Source organism: Aulonocara sp. 'chitande type north' Nkhata Bay, linkage group LG5 (assembly GCF_057382095.1).
Source record: "Aulonocara sp. 'chitande type north' Nkhata Bay isolate Kocher_YH1m ecotype deep benthic linkage group LG5, A_spYH_male_GT1.1, whole genome shotgun sequence".
Taxonomy (NCBI): Eukaryota; Metazoa; Chordata; class Actinopteri; order Cichliformes; family Cichlidae; genus Aulonocara; species Aulonocara sp. 'chitande type north' Nkhata Bay.
This window is the reverse complement of record NC_141348.1, coordinates 2,922,000-2,940,282: the sequence shown is the minus strand read 5'-3', so window position 1 is coordinate 2,940,282 and position 18,283 is coordinate 2,922,000. Positions and strand designations below refer to the sequence as shown.

General features: G+C 40.8%; 2 protein-coding genes across 2 annotated transcripts in view; both read right to left on the bottom strand.

The window, feature by feature from the left end:
• LOC147329680 (ribonuclease inhibitor-like) overlaps window positions 1–18,283 on the bottom strand; it is a gene marked incomplete at its 5' end in the record, with an annotated part of 61,298 nt that overhangs the window by 8,018 nt on the left and 34,997 nt on the right. The gene's annotated exons all lie outside the window — the stretch shown is intronic.
• LOC147329684 (protein NLRC3-like) lies at window positions 6,474–17,019 on the bottom strand. The gene is made up of 3 exons (XM_086291005.1): window positions 16,760–17,019; window positions 14,848–16,618; window positions 6,474–6,669 (listed from the first exon to the last, which is right to left on the bottom strand). The coding sequence occupies exons 1-3, from the start codon at window positions 16,965–16,967 to the stop codon at window positions 6,474–6,476; spliced, it is 2,175 nt and encodes a 724-aa protein (XP_086147131.1). The 5' UTR covers window positions 16,968–17,019.

Genomic DNA, 18,283 nt, shown 5'->3' with positions numbered 1-18,283 from the left:
CACAGTTAATCAGGGTCCCCTCTCTCTGAATCAGGGAAGGTGGGCAGGCCGCGTGTGGGCCGCGGGCCATACGTTGAGTCTCACTGTTTGAAATGTGAACATTGTTCTGCTGCAGTCAATGGACTAAACCAGAGAAGAAGAAAACAGACTTTACCATGAAGATCCTCAGTGTGGATCAGTATAATATCAGCCTGATGTCTGCAGTTTAGTGTCAGCACAACTTTCACATCATATTCATCTCAGCACAACTAAAACATGCTGACTGACCTCAGAGTTTCAAGTCCACATCCTGGACTCTCCAGGAAACCACACAGATGCTTCACTCCTGAATCCTGCAGCTTGTAGTTGATGCTCAGGTCCAGCTGTCTCAGATGGGAGGGGTTGGACTTCAGTGCTGCTGCCAGATAATCACAGCTGATCTCTGACAAACCACAGACACTCAATCTGTATAAAGAATGAAAGATGTAAGTTTATTAGACAAAGTGTGAGCTTGAAATCATTCAGTGTTTCATCATCTGTTCAGAGCTGAAGAAGGTTCAGAATGTAGAAGTTTAGAAAATGGAAACTCCAAACAGCTGACAGAGTTCATACGCCTTTGTCAGGGTCAAATTCAAGCAAGACCATGTGAAAATTAAAACACATCATCCTAGGTGAACTTAAACACCTTTGTTCCCCTTTTGTTAAGACATAGAAAAGTACACCACACAAAAATACTGCAAAAGGAAACGGTCGCCTTATATACATAGTGTATAAACTCAAAATGCACATTTCACTTCAAATTAAGATTAAGGCTTTGAACAGATCACATAGTTCAGTTCAACATATAAGACTTTAAGAATGCACAAGCATCTACTTAAAATCTATTTAATTTATCATCCATGATATTATTTTGTACAATTCCAATGTATTTTGTTCATCTCCCTTAAATAAACAGGCAGTCTTAAAGTATGAAATATTCATATACAAACACATATAAATGTGTGTACTGTCTCAGTGGCTGATAGTACCCCACAGGCCTCAGTGTGAGCTTGAAGACATTTATAATGTTTAAGTAGTTTAATGTGCAGGTGCTGACGATAAACACATTTTGAATGAAAGCCGGGGAACTTTGGTAGCACAGAAACAAGTGGCTATTCTTTGTGACTATATGGATCACTCACAATACCATTATTTCACACAAAGGCACCAAATTAATACTCAAAAAAGCTGCAGCAATACACACAAATATAAACAGTACTTGGTGACAACTTTGCTTTTAGCCTTTAACCCTTCTTGACTACTTTTGATGTGGCCTCTATATTTTACCTTTAAAAACAGTTCATCTGTTATTTTCTCATTTTGACCAACTGTATCAGCACAATTTATCTAAATTCAGACAAAATTTAAAATACAAGTAGAAAGTGATATTTTGACTGTAAAAACCACACACATGTTTAACGAATCATCTTCATAACTTGAAATGCAAATAGAGATTGTACATTTTTAAAAATACGCACACGTTTTGCAAACAACAAAGTTATATGGTACTATTTACCAAAAAATGCAGCCAAGGCTCAGACGTTTTTCATATAATCATTTCAAACTATTTACAGAACAATCAGGTGTCAAACAATAGTTTGTGTTACTCTAACACATATGAGAACAGCACAGGGATAAACCTGCAGGTCTGACAGCAGGTGTGTCACTCAGCGTTTACACTGCAATCTGCCTTTGTTGGCTTTAAGGCAGCAACTGTGACGATCACTAGTAGAACTGACACACAAAACAAAACAACAGCTACACACTAAATACACAAGACAACAAACTAACTTGAGACCAAACACGGTAAACGTCACAAATCTCTCACGTATCAAAACTCTCTCTCTCTTTCACTCACTCGCTCTCTCTTGCCGGTCACTCCTAAAACTTCCCCCTTTTGCTAAACAACCAAATGTCATGTTTCCATATCATTTTTGATTGGTCGACATGGTACATTTTCCCACCTATAGGGCTTTGGAGCGTGATGTCACGGGAGATGGGCCATGCCCCCTTCCGCCATGACAGTAGGCCAGCCAAAGGATACCATTTCAGCTATGGATCGTACGTGTTGTGTTGTCGGTTGCAACGTTAGATCACACGATCGTGAAGGCAAGAAGCTGGATAACGGGCTCTCTTTTCATCGTTTTCCATCCTGGAGGCAACGTGAGGGATCCCATGTATCCGATATTACTAAACAAAGACGTCAGGCTTGGATTGCAGCGGTGAGACGAGCGGATATCGAGTTCTCTGCAATCCCCAGCTTTTTGTTGGTTTGCTCACGGCATTTTCTTTCCGGTGAGTTCTAAATTAATTCATATCACTCTTGAAAGGCTTTTAGTGTTATTTTCAATGTGCTGAGGTCATAGATAATGAGATAAAACATGCTAATGTGTGATGCTGCAGAACCACATCATGTCGACTGAGTAGCTTATGATTTGGCATTATTGCAGGCAAACCAGCATATGAAATGGATGTAACAAATCCAGACTGGGCACCAACACTGCACATGGGGCATGACGACATACCTGTATCAGACTCGGACCGGCACTCAAGGCGTACGCAACGGAAGCAAAAAAGAGCACCCATCGGAGGTAAACAACCCCCCCCCTCTAAAAACATACTAAATTGCTATCACTGTACACTAATCCGCACATAACTTCCAGATGAATCACACACCTGTCATTGTAATATTGGTGTACATTTACCTTATGTCTAATTTTATCTTACAGGCTTTCGTTATGCAGCTGCAGAGTCTGAAGGTGTGCCCTGTGCAGAAGTGATTGATGAAGATCTGACAGAAGACCAACAGCAAAATCACAATGTCATGGAGGCAGTGGACAGCAGTTGTGTTGGACAAGTGGAGGTTGAGGTACCAGCTGCAAATGTGGATATACTGAAGAAATGTAAACCTTTTAAAATGATGACAGATTACAAACTCTCAGCTGTGTCTGTAATCAAACCTCTGTAACTTTGCTTCCCTTCAGCAGCATCAGCTCATGTTCACATGTTGATTCATGGTTTGCTTCAGTTTTTGATGGACTGCAGAATATTTTGAAGGTTATCTGCTATAAAAAGCCAGAACAGGAAAATCTGCTTCATGTGTTTCTGTTTGATCCTCAGTGACTTTGACACAAAGGCCTCTGCTGTGATGATCACACCTCTGATCAAGTCTCACAGTGTCAGCTTTGTTTTTATACATATGGATATGTGCTGATAAATGATCAGAATTATAATATTTCCCACTGTCTGCTGTGTGCCGTGACCTTTGACCTGCTAAAGACAGTCAGCTGTGGATTATTCATTGTTGTGTCTGATACTTAGAACTGTGAGGAAGAACACTACACAGTTAATCAGGGTCCCCTCTCTCTGAATCAGGGAAGGTGGGCAGGCCGCGTGTGGGCCGCGGGCCATACGTTGAGTCTCACTGTTTGAAATGTGAACATTGTTCTGCTGCAGTCAATGGACTAAACCAGAGAAGAAGAAAACAGACTTTACCATGAAGATCCTCAGTGTGGATCAGTATAATATCAGCCTGATGTCTGCAGTTTAGTGTCAGCACAACTTTCACATCATATTCATCTCAGCACAACTAAAACATGCTGACTGACCTCAGAGTTTCAAGTCCACATCCTGGACTCTCCAGGAAACCACACAGATGCTTCACTCCTGAATCCTGCAGCTTGTTGTTGTCACTCAGCTCCAGCTGTCTCAGATGGGAGGGGTTGGACTTCAGTGCTGCTGCCAGATAATCACAGCTGATCTCTGACAAACCACAGCGACTCAATCTGTATAAAGAATGAAAGATGTAAGTTTATTAGACAAAGTGTGAGCTTGAAATCATTCAGTGTTTCATCATCTGTTCAGAGCTGAAGAAGGTTCAGAATGTAGAAGTTTAGAAAATGGAAACTCCAAACAGCTGACAGAGTTCATACGCCTTTGTCAGGGTCAAATTCAAGCAAGACCATGTGAAAATTAAAACACATCATCCTAGGTGAACTTAAACACCTTTGTTCCCCTTTTGTTAAGACATAGAACACCACACAAAAATACTGCAAAAGGAAACGGTCGCCTTATATACATAGTGTATAAACTCAAAATGCACATTTCACTTCAAATTAAGATTAAGGCTTTGAACAGATCACATAGTTCAGTTCAACATATAAGACTTTAAGAATGCACAAGCATCTACTTAAAATCTATTTAATTTATCATCCATGATATTATTTTGTACAATTCCAATGTATTTTGTTCATCTCCCTTAAATAAACAGGCAGTCTTAAAGTATGAAATATTTATATACAAACACATATAAATGTGTGTACTGTCTCAGTGGCTGATAGTACCCCACAGGCCTCAGTGTGAGCTTGAAGACATTTATAATGTTTAAGTAGTTTAATGTGCAGGTGCTGACGATAAACACATTTTGAATGAAAGCCGGGGAACTTTGGTAGCACAGAAACAAGTGGCTATTCTTTGTGACTATATGGATCACTCACAATACCATTATTTCACACAAAGGCACCAAATTAATACTCAAAAAAGCTGCAGCAATACACACAAATATAAACAGTACTTGGTGACAACTTTGCTTTTAGCCTTTAACCCTTCTTGACTACTTTTGATGTGGCCTCTATATTTTACCTTTAAAAACAGTTTATCTTGCCAATCTGTTATTTTCTCATTTTGACCAACTGTATCAGCACAATTTATCTAAATTCAGACAAAATTTAAAATACAAGTAGAAAGTGATATTTTGACTGTAAAAACCACACACATGTTTAACGAATCATCTTCATAACTTGAAATGCAAATAGAGATTGTACACTTTTAAAAATACGCACACGTTTTGCAAACAACAAAGTTATATGGTACTATTTACCAAAAAATGCAGCCAAGGCTCAGACGTTTTTCATATAATCATTTCAAACTATTTACAGAACAATCAGGTGTCAAACAATAGTTTGTGTCACTCTAACACATATGAGAACAGCACAGGGATAAACCTGCAGGTCTGACAGCAGGTGTGTCACTCAGCGTTTACACTGCAATCTGCCTTTGTTGGCTTTAAGGCAGCAACTGTGACGATCACTAGTAGAACTGACACACAAAACAAAACAACAGCTACACACTAAATACACAAGACAACAAACTAACTTGAGACCAAACACGGTAAACGTCACAAATCTCTCACGTATCAAAACTCTCTCTCTCTTTCGCTCACTCGCTCTCTCTTGCCGGTCACTCCTAAAACTTCCCCCTTTTGCTAAACAACCAAATGTCATGTTTCCATATCATTTTTGATTGGTCGACATGGTACATTTTCCCACCTATAGGGCTTTGGAGCGTGATGTCACGGGAGATGGATTGCAGCGGTGAGACGAGCGGATATCGAGTTCTCTGCAATCCCCAGCTTTTTGTTGGTTTGCTCACGGCATTTTCTTTCCGGTGAGTTCTAAATTAATTCATATCACTCTTGAAAGGCTTTTAGTGTTATTTTCAATGTGCTGAGGTCATAGATAATGAGATAAAACATGCTAATGTGTGATGCTGCAGAACCACATCATGTCGACTGAGTAGCTTATGATTTGGCATTATTGCAGGCAAACCAGCATATGAAATGGATGTAACAAATCCAGACTGGGCACCAACACTGCACATGGGGCATGACGACATACCTGTATCAGACTCGGACCGGCACTCAAGGCGTACGCAACAGAAGCGAAAAAGAGCACCCATCCGAGGTAAACAACCCCCCCCCCCTCTAAAAACATACTAAATTGCTATCACTGTACACTAATCCGCACATAACTTCCAGATGAATCACACACCTGTCATTGGAATATTGGTGTACATTTACCTTATGTCTAATTTTATCTTACAGGCTTTCGTTATGCAGCTGCAGAGTCTGAAGGTGTTTTTGAAGGTTATCTGCTATAAAAAGCCAGAACAGGAAAATCTGCTTCATGTGTTTCTGTTTGATCCTCAGTGACTTTGACACAAAGGCCTCTGCTGTGATGATCACACCTCTGATCAAGTCTCACAGTGTCAGCTTTGTTTTTATACATATGGATATGTGCTGATAAATGATCAGAGTTATAATATTTCCCACTGTCTGCTGTGTGCCGTGACCTTTGACCTGCTAAAGACAGTCAGCTGTGGATTATTCATTGTTGTGTCTGATACTTAGAACTGTGAGGAAGAACACTACACAGTTAATCAGGGTCCCCTCTCTCTGAATCAGGAAAGGTGGGCAGGCCGCGTGTGGGCCGCGGGCCATACGTTGAGTCTCACTGTTTGAAATGTGAACATTGTTCTGCTGCAGTCAATGGACTAAACCAGAGAAGAAGAAAACAGACTTTACCATGAAGATCCTCAGTGTGGATCAGTATAATATCAGCCTGATGTCTGCAGTTTAGTGTCAGCACAACTTTCACATCATATTCATCTCAGCACAACTAAAACATGCTGACTGACCTCAGAGTTTCAAGTCCACATCCTGGACTCTCCAGGAAACCACACAGATGCTTCACTCCTGAATCCTGCAGCTTGTTGTTGAAGCTCAGCTCCAGCTCTCTCAGATGGGAGGGGTTGGACTTCAGTGCTGCTGCCAGATAATCACAGCTGATCTTTGACAAACCACAGCGACGCAATCTGTATAAAGAATGAAAGATGTAAGTTTATTAGACAAAGTGCTTGAAATCATTCAGTGTTTCATCATCTGTTCAGAGCTGAAGAAGGTTCAGAATGTAGAAGTTTAGAAAATGGAAACTCCAAACAGCTGAAGCCAACAGGAAGCAGCTTCAAACAAACACAACAAGAGAAAAAACTCTGAATGTTTCACATTAAAGTCGTACATTTATCATAAAAACAGGACAAAGACTTGAAAAAGTCGTGTTTTTCCTTCCAGGAACCACAAGGCTTCACTTTCAAAGGTGAAGTGTGAAAGAAATGGACATATTTGAAGTCCAACACCTTTTTCCAGTCACATTATTAAAGCAGACAAACTACAAGCTCATTTTCATTCCAACAAGTCATCTTCTGACCTGGACTAACAACACTGGTCTCTATGTGCAGCTGGCTGTGAGACCAGTGCTCAGGGAGCGTCTACAAAGTGCAACACTGAAAGAACATCACACACTAGCTTTGTCCCAAAACGTCGGCTGCATCCTTCGGAGGACCCGGTATTCGCGGTCTACGTGGGCCGGGTCCTTCAAAGACCGAAAAGGCTGGAAGTGCGAGGCTGTGAAATGGGACAGTCTAGCCTTCAGATTTGCGTCACCGCTGTGTCGGTGGAGTTTAATAAACTCGGCCGTCTGCTCCTTGCTATCTAAAATATAACAGGACACTGGCGTAAATTCTCGACCGTCTCACACTTCTGTTTAATCAGTTTCCTGTTTAACGTTTATTCAGCTGTGTGAAAATCCCGGAGGAACTTTGATCTCAGCCAAACCGATTTACTCCGGAACAAATAAAACACAGAAAAAAGGCAAACAATTACATTACATTACATATTTGAAGTTTAAACAGCTACTTTCTCACCTGAAAATATGTTAAAAGTTTATTTTGTGACCCAGAAAGATTAATAAGAGTAATTTGAAAACTTAGTAGCTGCCGCCATTGTTGGCAGCTGAAATTTGGCTGGGCCGCGCTATGAATTCTGGGATATGGTGGGCCACGAAGGACACACCCGACGAATCCTTCAAATTCGGGGAAATGAAGGACGCATTTGTCGGGCACATTTGAAGGAGTCGACAAATACGGACAGCCTTCATCGCCTGGCTGTGATGTAATCGGCCTTCAAATGCAGCCTCTGGAGGATGCAGCCGACGTTTTGGGACACAGCTACTAATTTGCTTCCATCATCCAACCTGAAGAGGAAACAGAGACGCCTCCCCTTCAAAGTAAAAGCTGCTCCTTTTGGACACAGTATCAAAGAAAGTCTACAGTATAACATAGAAAAGACAGAACAAAGTTTTGGTTGTTTTTAAATTGTGCAGAAATGAAACTACACTAAGCTCAATTATGTGACAGACATTTCATCCCATGTCAGTTTGGCCTCATCCTGGGCCGGATTATCCAGCACACACTCTGACCACAGGTCCATGTTGAGCAGGATGAGCTGCTGGCTAATCTGGAGGCTGTAGCAGCAGCTCACAGTCACAGTGGGTTTCCACTCATGAAAAAGCTCTGGCTGCTTCATTTCTCATCTCATATCAGAGACTTTAAAGCTTCACTGAAGCTGTACTGTGATGCTTCCATATTCCAGTGAGGCCTCCATAATGATTTCAGCTGTTCTGTACACACACTGTGTGCCCTGTATGGCTCAAAGTCTCTGCAGCCTGTTTTTATCTGCTATCATCAGATCTTCATCATCCTCATTCACATCCCTCACACACTCTACAGCCTCATCAGCACTGACTTCATCTTCACTGACTGATGGAGCACAACATGAACCTGTGGAGGCTGAAACACTGTCCTGTCAAACATCTCCCCGTCACCACTCCACTTCTGTCAGCCTTTAAATGAACCCTGCTCAAGTCTGTCACTTCTGTTTGGAGCCAAAAGAGGTTAAAGATTACGCCACTACATTCTTGTCTAGAAAATATTAAAGTGTATTCGGTGACACACAAAAAAGGGTAAAAGTATAGTTTGGGTCCACACATGTCCAAACCCTGGTGTGTAGGCCTACTTAGTATTGAGAAAAGCCCACTAAAAGAACGCCCACCAGACCAAAGCAATGGTTTTGACTTGATCAGCATTAACCCCGCCCCCTGACTTTGATGGGTGAAGCTGACAAATAAAATGTATTTATGAACAGCGATGCAGGGCCAGGAGTAGCAACGTGAATTAAATAAATGCATCATTAAATAATTCATTAAATGTGTCAGTAAAATAATTAAAATAGAAAACAAACCAACAAAATATGTAATTAACTAATTTGAATTGTACATAAATACTTAATGAATTATTTTAAATGAAATTAACCGATAATTCATTGTGATTTTGTTTTGTGTTTTGATGAGCTAATAATCAGCTCTCTTTTTCTCATTGTTGTTCTAAGCCGCTTATCCAAAGGTAAGGCACTACCTGTTGAAATATTTCCAAAGTGTGCCAAATTGGACATTACAAATTAAAGTCTACTCACTGAAATTACTGGGGAATGTCTGCTTTGATTTTGATGAGAATCTCATGACAGTACTGAGGATTTAATGCAGTTGGACTGCTAAAAATGATTGAATGCGGTTGGACCGCTAAAGGATTTAATACGGTTGGACGGTGGAAAGCAGTTGGACTGCTGAGTGATTTTAGTATATTAGGGAATTTGGTTATTGTTTGGGGTGGAGCCCGTATTGGTTATAAGGTTGGACCTGCTTCAGTCTTACACTTTTTTGGCTGTTTTACTGTTGTTCCAAAGTATTATAAATTATTCAAGAACGTCAGTTGGACTGATAGGAAGCGCAGTGCTCAGAGGTAACGCTTGCCAAGGACGCTTAGGCATTGTCCTCGAAGAGGGATAGTCAGTTGGTCACTGTGGAGCTTGGGGCACTCCAGAATAACTAGGAGTTAGAGTCTCCTTACCGTTTGGAACGGTAGTCTGCGCTTTTTTGGCCAGCAGAAGTTGGACTTCGGGCGTGTAACTTTAACTTAAAACTTCGGGGTAAGCCTTGGCTGTGAAATGCCAAAAATAGAGCTTCAGGCAAAGTTTGGGTTGGTTGACGCTTTTAAATTGAGTTAGGGATTTTAGAGATGAGGCCAGAAACTGTTGGACAGATACTGGTTAATTGATCACAAAAAAGTTGGACTTTATCGGTTGGACCGTTAACTTAAATTTGTCGAAATTGTTTAGGCGCTTAAGCTGACAGATGTGACAGTGGTTGTAAATATAAGACGTCTTTGTAATATAAAATAAGAGATCTCTGTGTGAAAGGAGTCTGAGGCAGTGCTGGAGCTATTTTTAGACTGTGTGTGTGTGAGTGTGAAAATGCAAATTAGTCAGCAGTGAACTGTTTAAACCACAGTTGGTTTTACAAATACTGCTGCAAACATTGTTGAGTGTGTATTTAAGACGCCATTTATGTTCATTAGAGGGCTATAAATAAAGTTTTGAGTTGCCGTAGTGGATGTATAGTAATTGACTGAGTTTTGATATATAAATATAGTGAGTGCACTGTATATATTTAAGACTAACATATTACTTTTAGGAGTAACCTCTCATCAGCAATAAATGCTGGTGTGTTTTATTTTTTCTATTCTATGTGTGTGCTGTGAGAATTAATAGAGGTTTCAATTGTTTTCTTTGACTTGCTCTTTCTGATTATGAAAGGCATGTCTGAAATACTCTTAGGAAAGCGTGTTGTGAGTATATTCCTCAACTCTTGTCACAGTTTAAGTGTGTGAATGCTGTGAGTAGCAGGCTTTGAGTGATTGGGTGTGATTTGTACAAAATAATAAATAATAATAACACTATGAAAGTTGATAGTAGAGTGAGTGCAGAAGTGGAAGTGTGAGAGAAAAGGCGGTGTGTGTGTGAGACGATCTGACAAACGCAAAGAATTTAGTATATTTAGAAGTGTGTGCGTGAAATAAGGGTGAATTGTTTTAGATCAAGACTTAGTAAAACAAGAGTTTTATTAGCCTGTAAAAAAAACAAAACAGGAGAGATAGAAACAGAAAATATGGTTCTGAGCAGCTGCAAGGTTGACAGGAAATGGTGTGTGTGACAGGAACTTTGCATGCCCATAAAAGGAACTGACTGTGACAAGTGAGCACACAGAGAGAGAAACATACGAGTTAAACTCCAGGCAGATGAAGCAAATGGAGGTTTTAAGAAAAGAAATGAAAAGGATATTAATTGTATGCTTTAGTGTGTCAATACAGGTGGACTTCTTTCAACCTAGAATCTTGAGTACAAAACCATTGATTAACAGAATTGGGAGGAAAACAGGCCAGATTTTGGCTTAAAATTTTACAGCTTGACCTCCCACTTGTCCCGATCCTGAGAAGAAGCTCATAGGACAGTTAATCTCCTGATGAAGACCGACAGAACATCGTGGACTTCAAGAATTAACAGCAGGCAAAAGACAGTGCAACTGAAACTACACTGACGATACCAGCAGCAGCATGTAAGAAAAGCACGTGATGGAAAATGCACGGTGAACTGCAGGCTGGTAAGAACAGTGTGACATAACTGTTTAAAGACACTGAATGGGATATTTTGCCAGGCTGGGATTTAATCTAAAAGGAAAATACTGAAAAGAGCAACGGAGAAGAAACAGAGAAGAAACAGACTGTGTTTGCTGGGGATCACAAGACAACAAAGGACACTAAGAGAAGGGCACAGGGGCCAGTGGGAAGGTGAAGCCCAGACGAGTTCGACTGCGAGAATAGAGGGTACAATTGGGTTGAAATTGAAGCCAGAACTCAGGATGGTTTAGGGATGTCCACGTCACAAACAAAGAGGTAAACAAAAAGAAGGTAAAATAAAGAGAGAAAATAACTGACAATTACATTAATGAATAGAAGACACACATACAGATATTACATAGATTTATTTTTAGGATAAAGGGGAGAGCTTATACGTAGAAATGACTTTTTATACATATTGCATTTTGTGCCTTTAAGGGAGTTGTGGCTCAATTCGTCTCTTGTGGGTCACGAGCCTTTGGCTAGCGCTATGATTAGCCAATCTACTGTGAGGATGATATGAGTTATGGAAGGATTGCACACGCTTACAGACACAGAGTCCATAAACACACATGACAGTATTGATTCCAGGCAAAAGGCCTCAAATTAATTTAGCGTTTAACTGAACTTGAGCTGGCCCTGTAACAAGTGACAGAAAAGAGAAACTGAATAGGAGTTTCTTGCTTTAGAGAAGGACCAAAGGAAGGAAAGCATATATTTTGGTTAAGTCTGATAAACTAGAATGAGAAGGTATTGTTACATCAAAGGAGCAAGATGAAATAAAAAGGCTGTACCAAAAACAGGCTATAACATAGGAAATGTGAGTTTTAAAATGAAGTTAGTGTTAACCAGAGATGGGCAGTAACGCGTCACTTGTAACGCGTTACTGTAATCTGATTACTTTTTTCAAGTAACAAGTAAAGTAAGGGATTACTATTGCAAAATTGGTAATTAGATTACCGTTACTTTCCCGTAGGAACGCTGCGTTACTGCGTTACTAAAACCGAGATTTTTTTGCGAGAATGTCTCACGACAGTGACCTAAGCGAGTGCGCCGTTAGTGACAACAGCTGTGTGCAGATCAACAATGGATCATAAATCGATTGTGGGAGAGAGTATGAGCGTGCAGCGTTTAAAGCGTGGAAGTACTGACCTTATTTTGAGTTTGATTCCATAAAAAGTGACAGAAACATTAGTGTCCGTTGTGCGTGGGAAGAAAACCTTTTACAGCGAAAAAAAACCCCCTAAACTTCCAAGCAAGCACCGAGTGCGCAACGACGTAATGGGAAATTCACAGAGAAACTCGCGGATTCTTCAACTGACCGCGGCACACCTGCACCAGGGTAAACCTCCGCCTACCCCCAGTCCTGCTTTACAGGTCAAAATAGAGCAACAGGACCACTGAGTCTTTGATTTTATTTATTTTCTGCTGTGTTTTACTTGCATCTATTTGAAAGACTGAGTGTAAACACAAAAAATATTTCATTTTATGTGCTGGAATGTGCAGAAAATAGGTTTCAATGTTAAACTAATTTATTCAAGTCAGAGAATGTTGCATATAATTAAATTTTTGCTTGATGCATAAAATTAAAAGATTAAAACTGATAAAACAAGTTTAAAAAAAGAGAGTTTTCCATTTGATTACATTTTGTATGATGGATTATGCAGAAAAAGTAGAATTGGGCTGAAAGATCTATCGCTTTATCACCTCTTCAGGTTGTAAATCGTGTTTTTAAAAAGTAACTAAGTAACTAAGTAATTAATTACTTTTGAAAATAAGTAATCAGTAAAGTAACGGGATTACTTTTTGGGGGAAGTAATCAGTAAAGTAACGGGATTACTTTTTTGGGGAAGTAATCAGTAATTAGTTACTGATTACTTTTTTCAAGTAACTTGACCAACTCTGGTGTTAACACACAGGAGTTGTTTCAAGGCAGCGTTTAGCTATGATAAAATGTATGCAGGAGTAATTGCTTATATGTTTAAACTTAATTGATTAAAGTGGTTGTTTTTTTTGGATCTTTTAGTAGAATAGGCGCTTATAATGATTTTCTTGTGAAAGGAGATTCTAGGTCAGAGTGGAGGCCTTGCAGCAGCGAGACTTCTGTGTACAGGATGTTGATGATTAGATAAGGCAAGCGACAGGAAACGCATGCAGGGACGTGAAAGCAGCGTTTTAAGAGTTTTAAAATGATGAGTAATGTTGAAGAATATATATAAATACAAGTCAATAAGTCAAGAAGATAATTAGGATCAGGCTTTTGATTAAAGAGTCCCAAAGATGATAAGTTAGGGAGGTGCAGGAAAAGGTGTTTTGTTTGCTTTACAGAAGATCTCGGCGACCACAGGGGGGTGAGGATCCTGGAGGCCCGAGGCATGATGGACCACAAGAGAGGGACGCAGAAAAAACCTAATCTTACGCATGGAGTGTTCTCGAGGGGGAGCTGGTGTTTATTACTGGACCACTTAGATGACATGAGGTTGTCTGATTTGCTGAGCCAGAGGACGGCTAGAGAGGGTCAGAGCGGGAGTGGTGACCCCGATGTCCATGATGCCATGGATGGACATGGAAGCAGCTGAGTGGGCCGAGGAGTGACCCAACACAATGTATTGTGACCTCTGGTGTTCCAGAGGTCGAGAGAGGGAGTATTGAGATTGGAGAGATATTTTGCTGCTATTGTTAATAATCATCATCATTACCATTGCATTAATAATATAATCTACAAAATTGATATTGCATTCAGATGTTTAAACAGTGTGTGTCTTTCAGAAAGACTAAGTTGCAGGCTGACAGGAAGTTGCAGGTTTGAAGAGTGTGCCTTTTGCAGAACTGAAACCGAAAGCAGAGTCTAAGTGCAGGTTATTTTGAGGAGCCTTTAAGGACGAGACACACACTTAGTTAAAGAGAATCATTTATAGGTGGAAGTTTAATCATGTTTTGCTCGGGGTTGCAAAAGAGCAGTTTGTCGCAGAACTGCTGCTGATGTGTCAAGATGATAAGCGAGCATCCGGCAGTGACAGGAAGTACCTGCCATGAAGATAGGAGATAATGTTCTTTTAAACTGTGTTAAAAGTCATTGTGGTTTTGATTTGACGTATGCATATATTCTGTTTGTGACGTATGAGGGGGCGTCATTAAATTCAAGCCCTGATGGTATAAAATATCTGTTTATGCTTTGATTAAGTCGGAGATCAGCCCGGTCTGCGAACGGAGCTGGTCTTCCCACGCGTGTATTTCATTAAAATCGTTTGACCAAGTTCTGGACCATGGTTGTTTGTACTCTCCTTCCCCAATATTTGAACCTTAACATTAGTTTACTCAAAATAAATTTAAGACATCAATATTAAAGGTTAAGTTATGATAATGAATACATGCAACTATAACTGATGACATAAGAATTTGGATATTTTAAGCTAAAGCGAAGGTGCTGACTCACTTGGCATGTTACTCTCAAATCCTCCCTAATAACAATAACATAATTACACTTTAGCCACAAGAGGGCAGCAGCATTAATACAAGTCACGTGTATATAAAGGTACAGTGATTATATTACAGTGATTTTGACAAAAACAAAACAGAAGTTGATGCAGTGTGTTTTTCCATAACATACCAACCAAATTAAATAATAAAAACTTTATAACTTACAGAACTTTTTTAGAGGCTTTGACCACTGGCAGCAGCCTCAGAAGAGCCTCCTCTGAAGCAAAGTATTTCTTCAGGTCAAACACATCCAGATCTTTTTCTGATGACAGTAAGATGAAGACCAGAGCTGACCACTGAGCAGGAGACAGTTTATCTGTGGAGAGACGTCCTGAACTCAGGGACTGTTGGATCTGCTCCAGTAGAGAACGATCATTCAGTTCATTCAGACAGTGGAACAGATTGATGCTTTTCTCTGCAGACAGATTCTCCCTGAGCTTCTTCTTGATGTACTGAACTGCTTCTTGATTGGTCTGTGAGCTACTTCCTGTTTGTGTCATGAGGCCTTGCAAACGAGTTTGATTAGTCTTCAGACCCAAGAGAAAACGAAGGAACAAGTCCAGGTGTCCATTGGGGCTCTGTAAGGCCTTGTCCACAGCACACTGGTAGAAGTATTTCTCTGTCTCAGAGCTTGTTTGTTGTTTTTCCAGCTGATTGAGTCCAGAGTTGATGAAGGTCAGGTGGACATGAAGAGCAGCCAGAAACTCCTGAACACTGAGATGAACAAAGCAGAACACCTTGTTCTGGTACAGTTGTTTCTCCTCTTTAAAGATCTGTGTGAACACTCCTGAGTACACTGAGGCTGCTCTGATATCGATGCCACACTCTGTCAGGTCTGGTTCATAGAAGATCAGGTTTCCTTTCTGCAGCTGATCAAAAGCCAGTTTTCCCAGTGACTCAATCATCTTCCTGCTCTCTGGACTCCAGTGTGGATCTGTCTCAGCTCCTCCATCATATTTGATCCTCTTGACTTTGGCCTGAACCACCAGGAAGTGGATGTACATCTCAGTCAGGGTGTTGGGCAGCTCTGCTCCCTCTCTGGTTTCCAGCACATCCTCCAGAACTGTAGCAGTGATCCAGCAGAAGACTGGGATGTGACACATGATGTGGAGGCTTCGAGCTTTCTTGATGTGGGAGATGATCCTGCTGGCCTGCTCCTCATCTCTGAATCTCTTCCTGAAGTACTCCTCCTTCTGTGGGTCAGTGAACCCTCTGACCTCTGTCACCATGTCGACACACTGAGGAGGGATCTGATTGGCTGCTGCAGGTCGTGTTGTTATCCAAAGGCGAGCAGAAGGGAGCAGGTTCCCTCTGATGAGGTTTGTCAGCAGCTCATCCAATGAGGTGGACTTTCTTGTTTCAGTCAGGATTTTAGTTTTCTTGAAGTCCAAATTAAGTCGACACTCATCCAGACCATCAAGTATGAACACAACCTGGAAGTCTTCAAGCCTGCAGATTCCTGATTCGTTAGTTTGATTAAAGAAGTGATGAACAAGTTCCACCAAGCTGAACTTTTCCTCTTTCAGCACATTCAGCTCTCTGAAAGTGAATGGAAATATGAACTGGATGTCCTGGTTGGCTTTGTCTTCAGCCCAGTCCAGGCTGTATTTCTGTGTTAAGACTGTTTTCCCAATGCCAGCCACTCCCTTTGTCAGCACTGTTCTGATTGGTTCGTCTCTTCCTGGTGAGGCTTTAAAGATGTCTTCTTGTCTGATTGTTGTTTCTGGTCTGTCTGGTTTCCTGGATGCTGTTTCAATCTGTCTGACCTCATGTTCCTCATTGACCTCTGCAGTCCCTCCCTCTGTGATGTAGAGCTCTGTGTAGATCTGATTCAGGAGGGTTGGGCTTCCTGCTTTAGCGATGCCCTCAAACACACACTGGAACTTCTTCTTCAGTTGGGCTTTAAGTTCACGTTTACAGAGTGGAGCAAATATTTCTGAAGGTAAGAAATTCAGAAACAAATATTATATAATAAATATCATAGCCTTTCAGTACCCTGAAAGGATGAATGTCTATTGGTCCATTTCTTGAGCTATTAGGAAAGATCAATATTCAGTCTTTAGAGAAATTCTCTTACTGCTCTGCAGATGGTCAGCCATCTCATGCTGCTTAAGTCTCCTCAAGAAGTGGAGTGTGATCTTCAGAAATGCTTCTCTGCAGCTCTTTCTTTCATCTTCATCCTCTCCTTCAAACATCTCCTCATCCTCCATCTGGCTCTTTAAAGTTTCTGGGTGATCTGGACTCAGAAGCTTCTGGATCTTCTTCAGCTCGTTCTTCACAAACATGGTGATGTTGTCCTCCAGCCGCTGGAAAAGAAGACTATATGAATTACCCAGTGGTAAATGGACTGGTTCATATATAGCTCTCTTTGATACTCTGTGCACACAAAGCATTTTATACAACATGCCTCATTCAACCAAGCACATTGTTCTATGCTTAAATACTTTCTTTCACACTCTGATGGATGCATCAGAGGGCAGCTTGGGTTTAGTACGTTACCCAGTACATTTGCCAGCCAGGGTTTGATTCACAAACCTAACTAGTAGCTGACCTGCTCACCTCCTGAGCTACAGTCACCCCAATCTGACTGAAATCATGGAGCCCAAACTCTGATTTATGTTGGACACACTGACAATCCTCTGGTCCACAAAGTGCAGCATAGAGGTGACTGAAAAGAACAAATGTAAACGTAGTACTACAAACCATAACCACAGAGTCCAGGTGTGTTTGATGCTGCTGTGCAGACTGACCAGTGGAAACCTCTGCTCTCTGCTGGTCCACTCTGTGGAGGAGTAATGTATAATTAGCTCATGTTATGTCTGTCCACACACAGACACAAGCTAAAGGTCCATGAAGTGATGTTTGGATGGGTTCAGTCAATCAGATGACTGTCATGGTGAAGCTTTGCTAGTCCTGCTGATCCCACTGAGAATTAACAACTCAGTTTCCAGATGTCTGTAGTTTTCTGCTCAGTTTCTTTGGTCCCAACAGCTCTTACCATCTCCTGCATAAAGCTTTCCCTCCATGCTCAGATGCCCTGGAACAAGGTGCTCTCTTTATATCAGTGACTGGTTTAAAGGGACAACTTGCAGTGCTCGCCAAACTTTGTGTCAGCAAAAGTAGTTCTAATGTTTCTTACATTTATTACATTTTTACATTTTTACACACACAAATCAATGAACGCAAAAACATAAACTTTCCAGATATTTTGTTTCACAATGTTACAAAACTCAGTTCACAACTCCACAGTCTGATTTACAAGTACAAAATATTTATGACCATAGTTTGAGCCGATGTATGTCCCGAGTCTGTGGACTCAGTGGTTTTGTTTTGATTGTTATTGTCTTTTGTTACAATTTCATTCTGATTAAGGTTTTCTAGTTCTGAGGTTTTGGTTTCTGTGTTCCCTCTGTACTGTGTTAGTATTGTGTCTCTGTGTTCACTTCCTGTTTTATTTTGACAGTGCCATGTCCTACGTTAGTGTGTCTACTTTTGCTTCCCCTTGTCTGGTTATGTCCAATGAATCCTGCTGTGTCTCCCTTTTCTCATTCCCTGATGGCTCTTTTGTGTATATGAGCCCTTTGTTTTCTCCTGCTTGTTG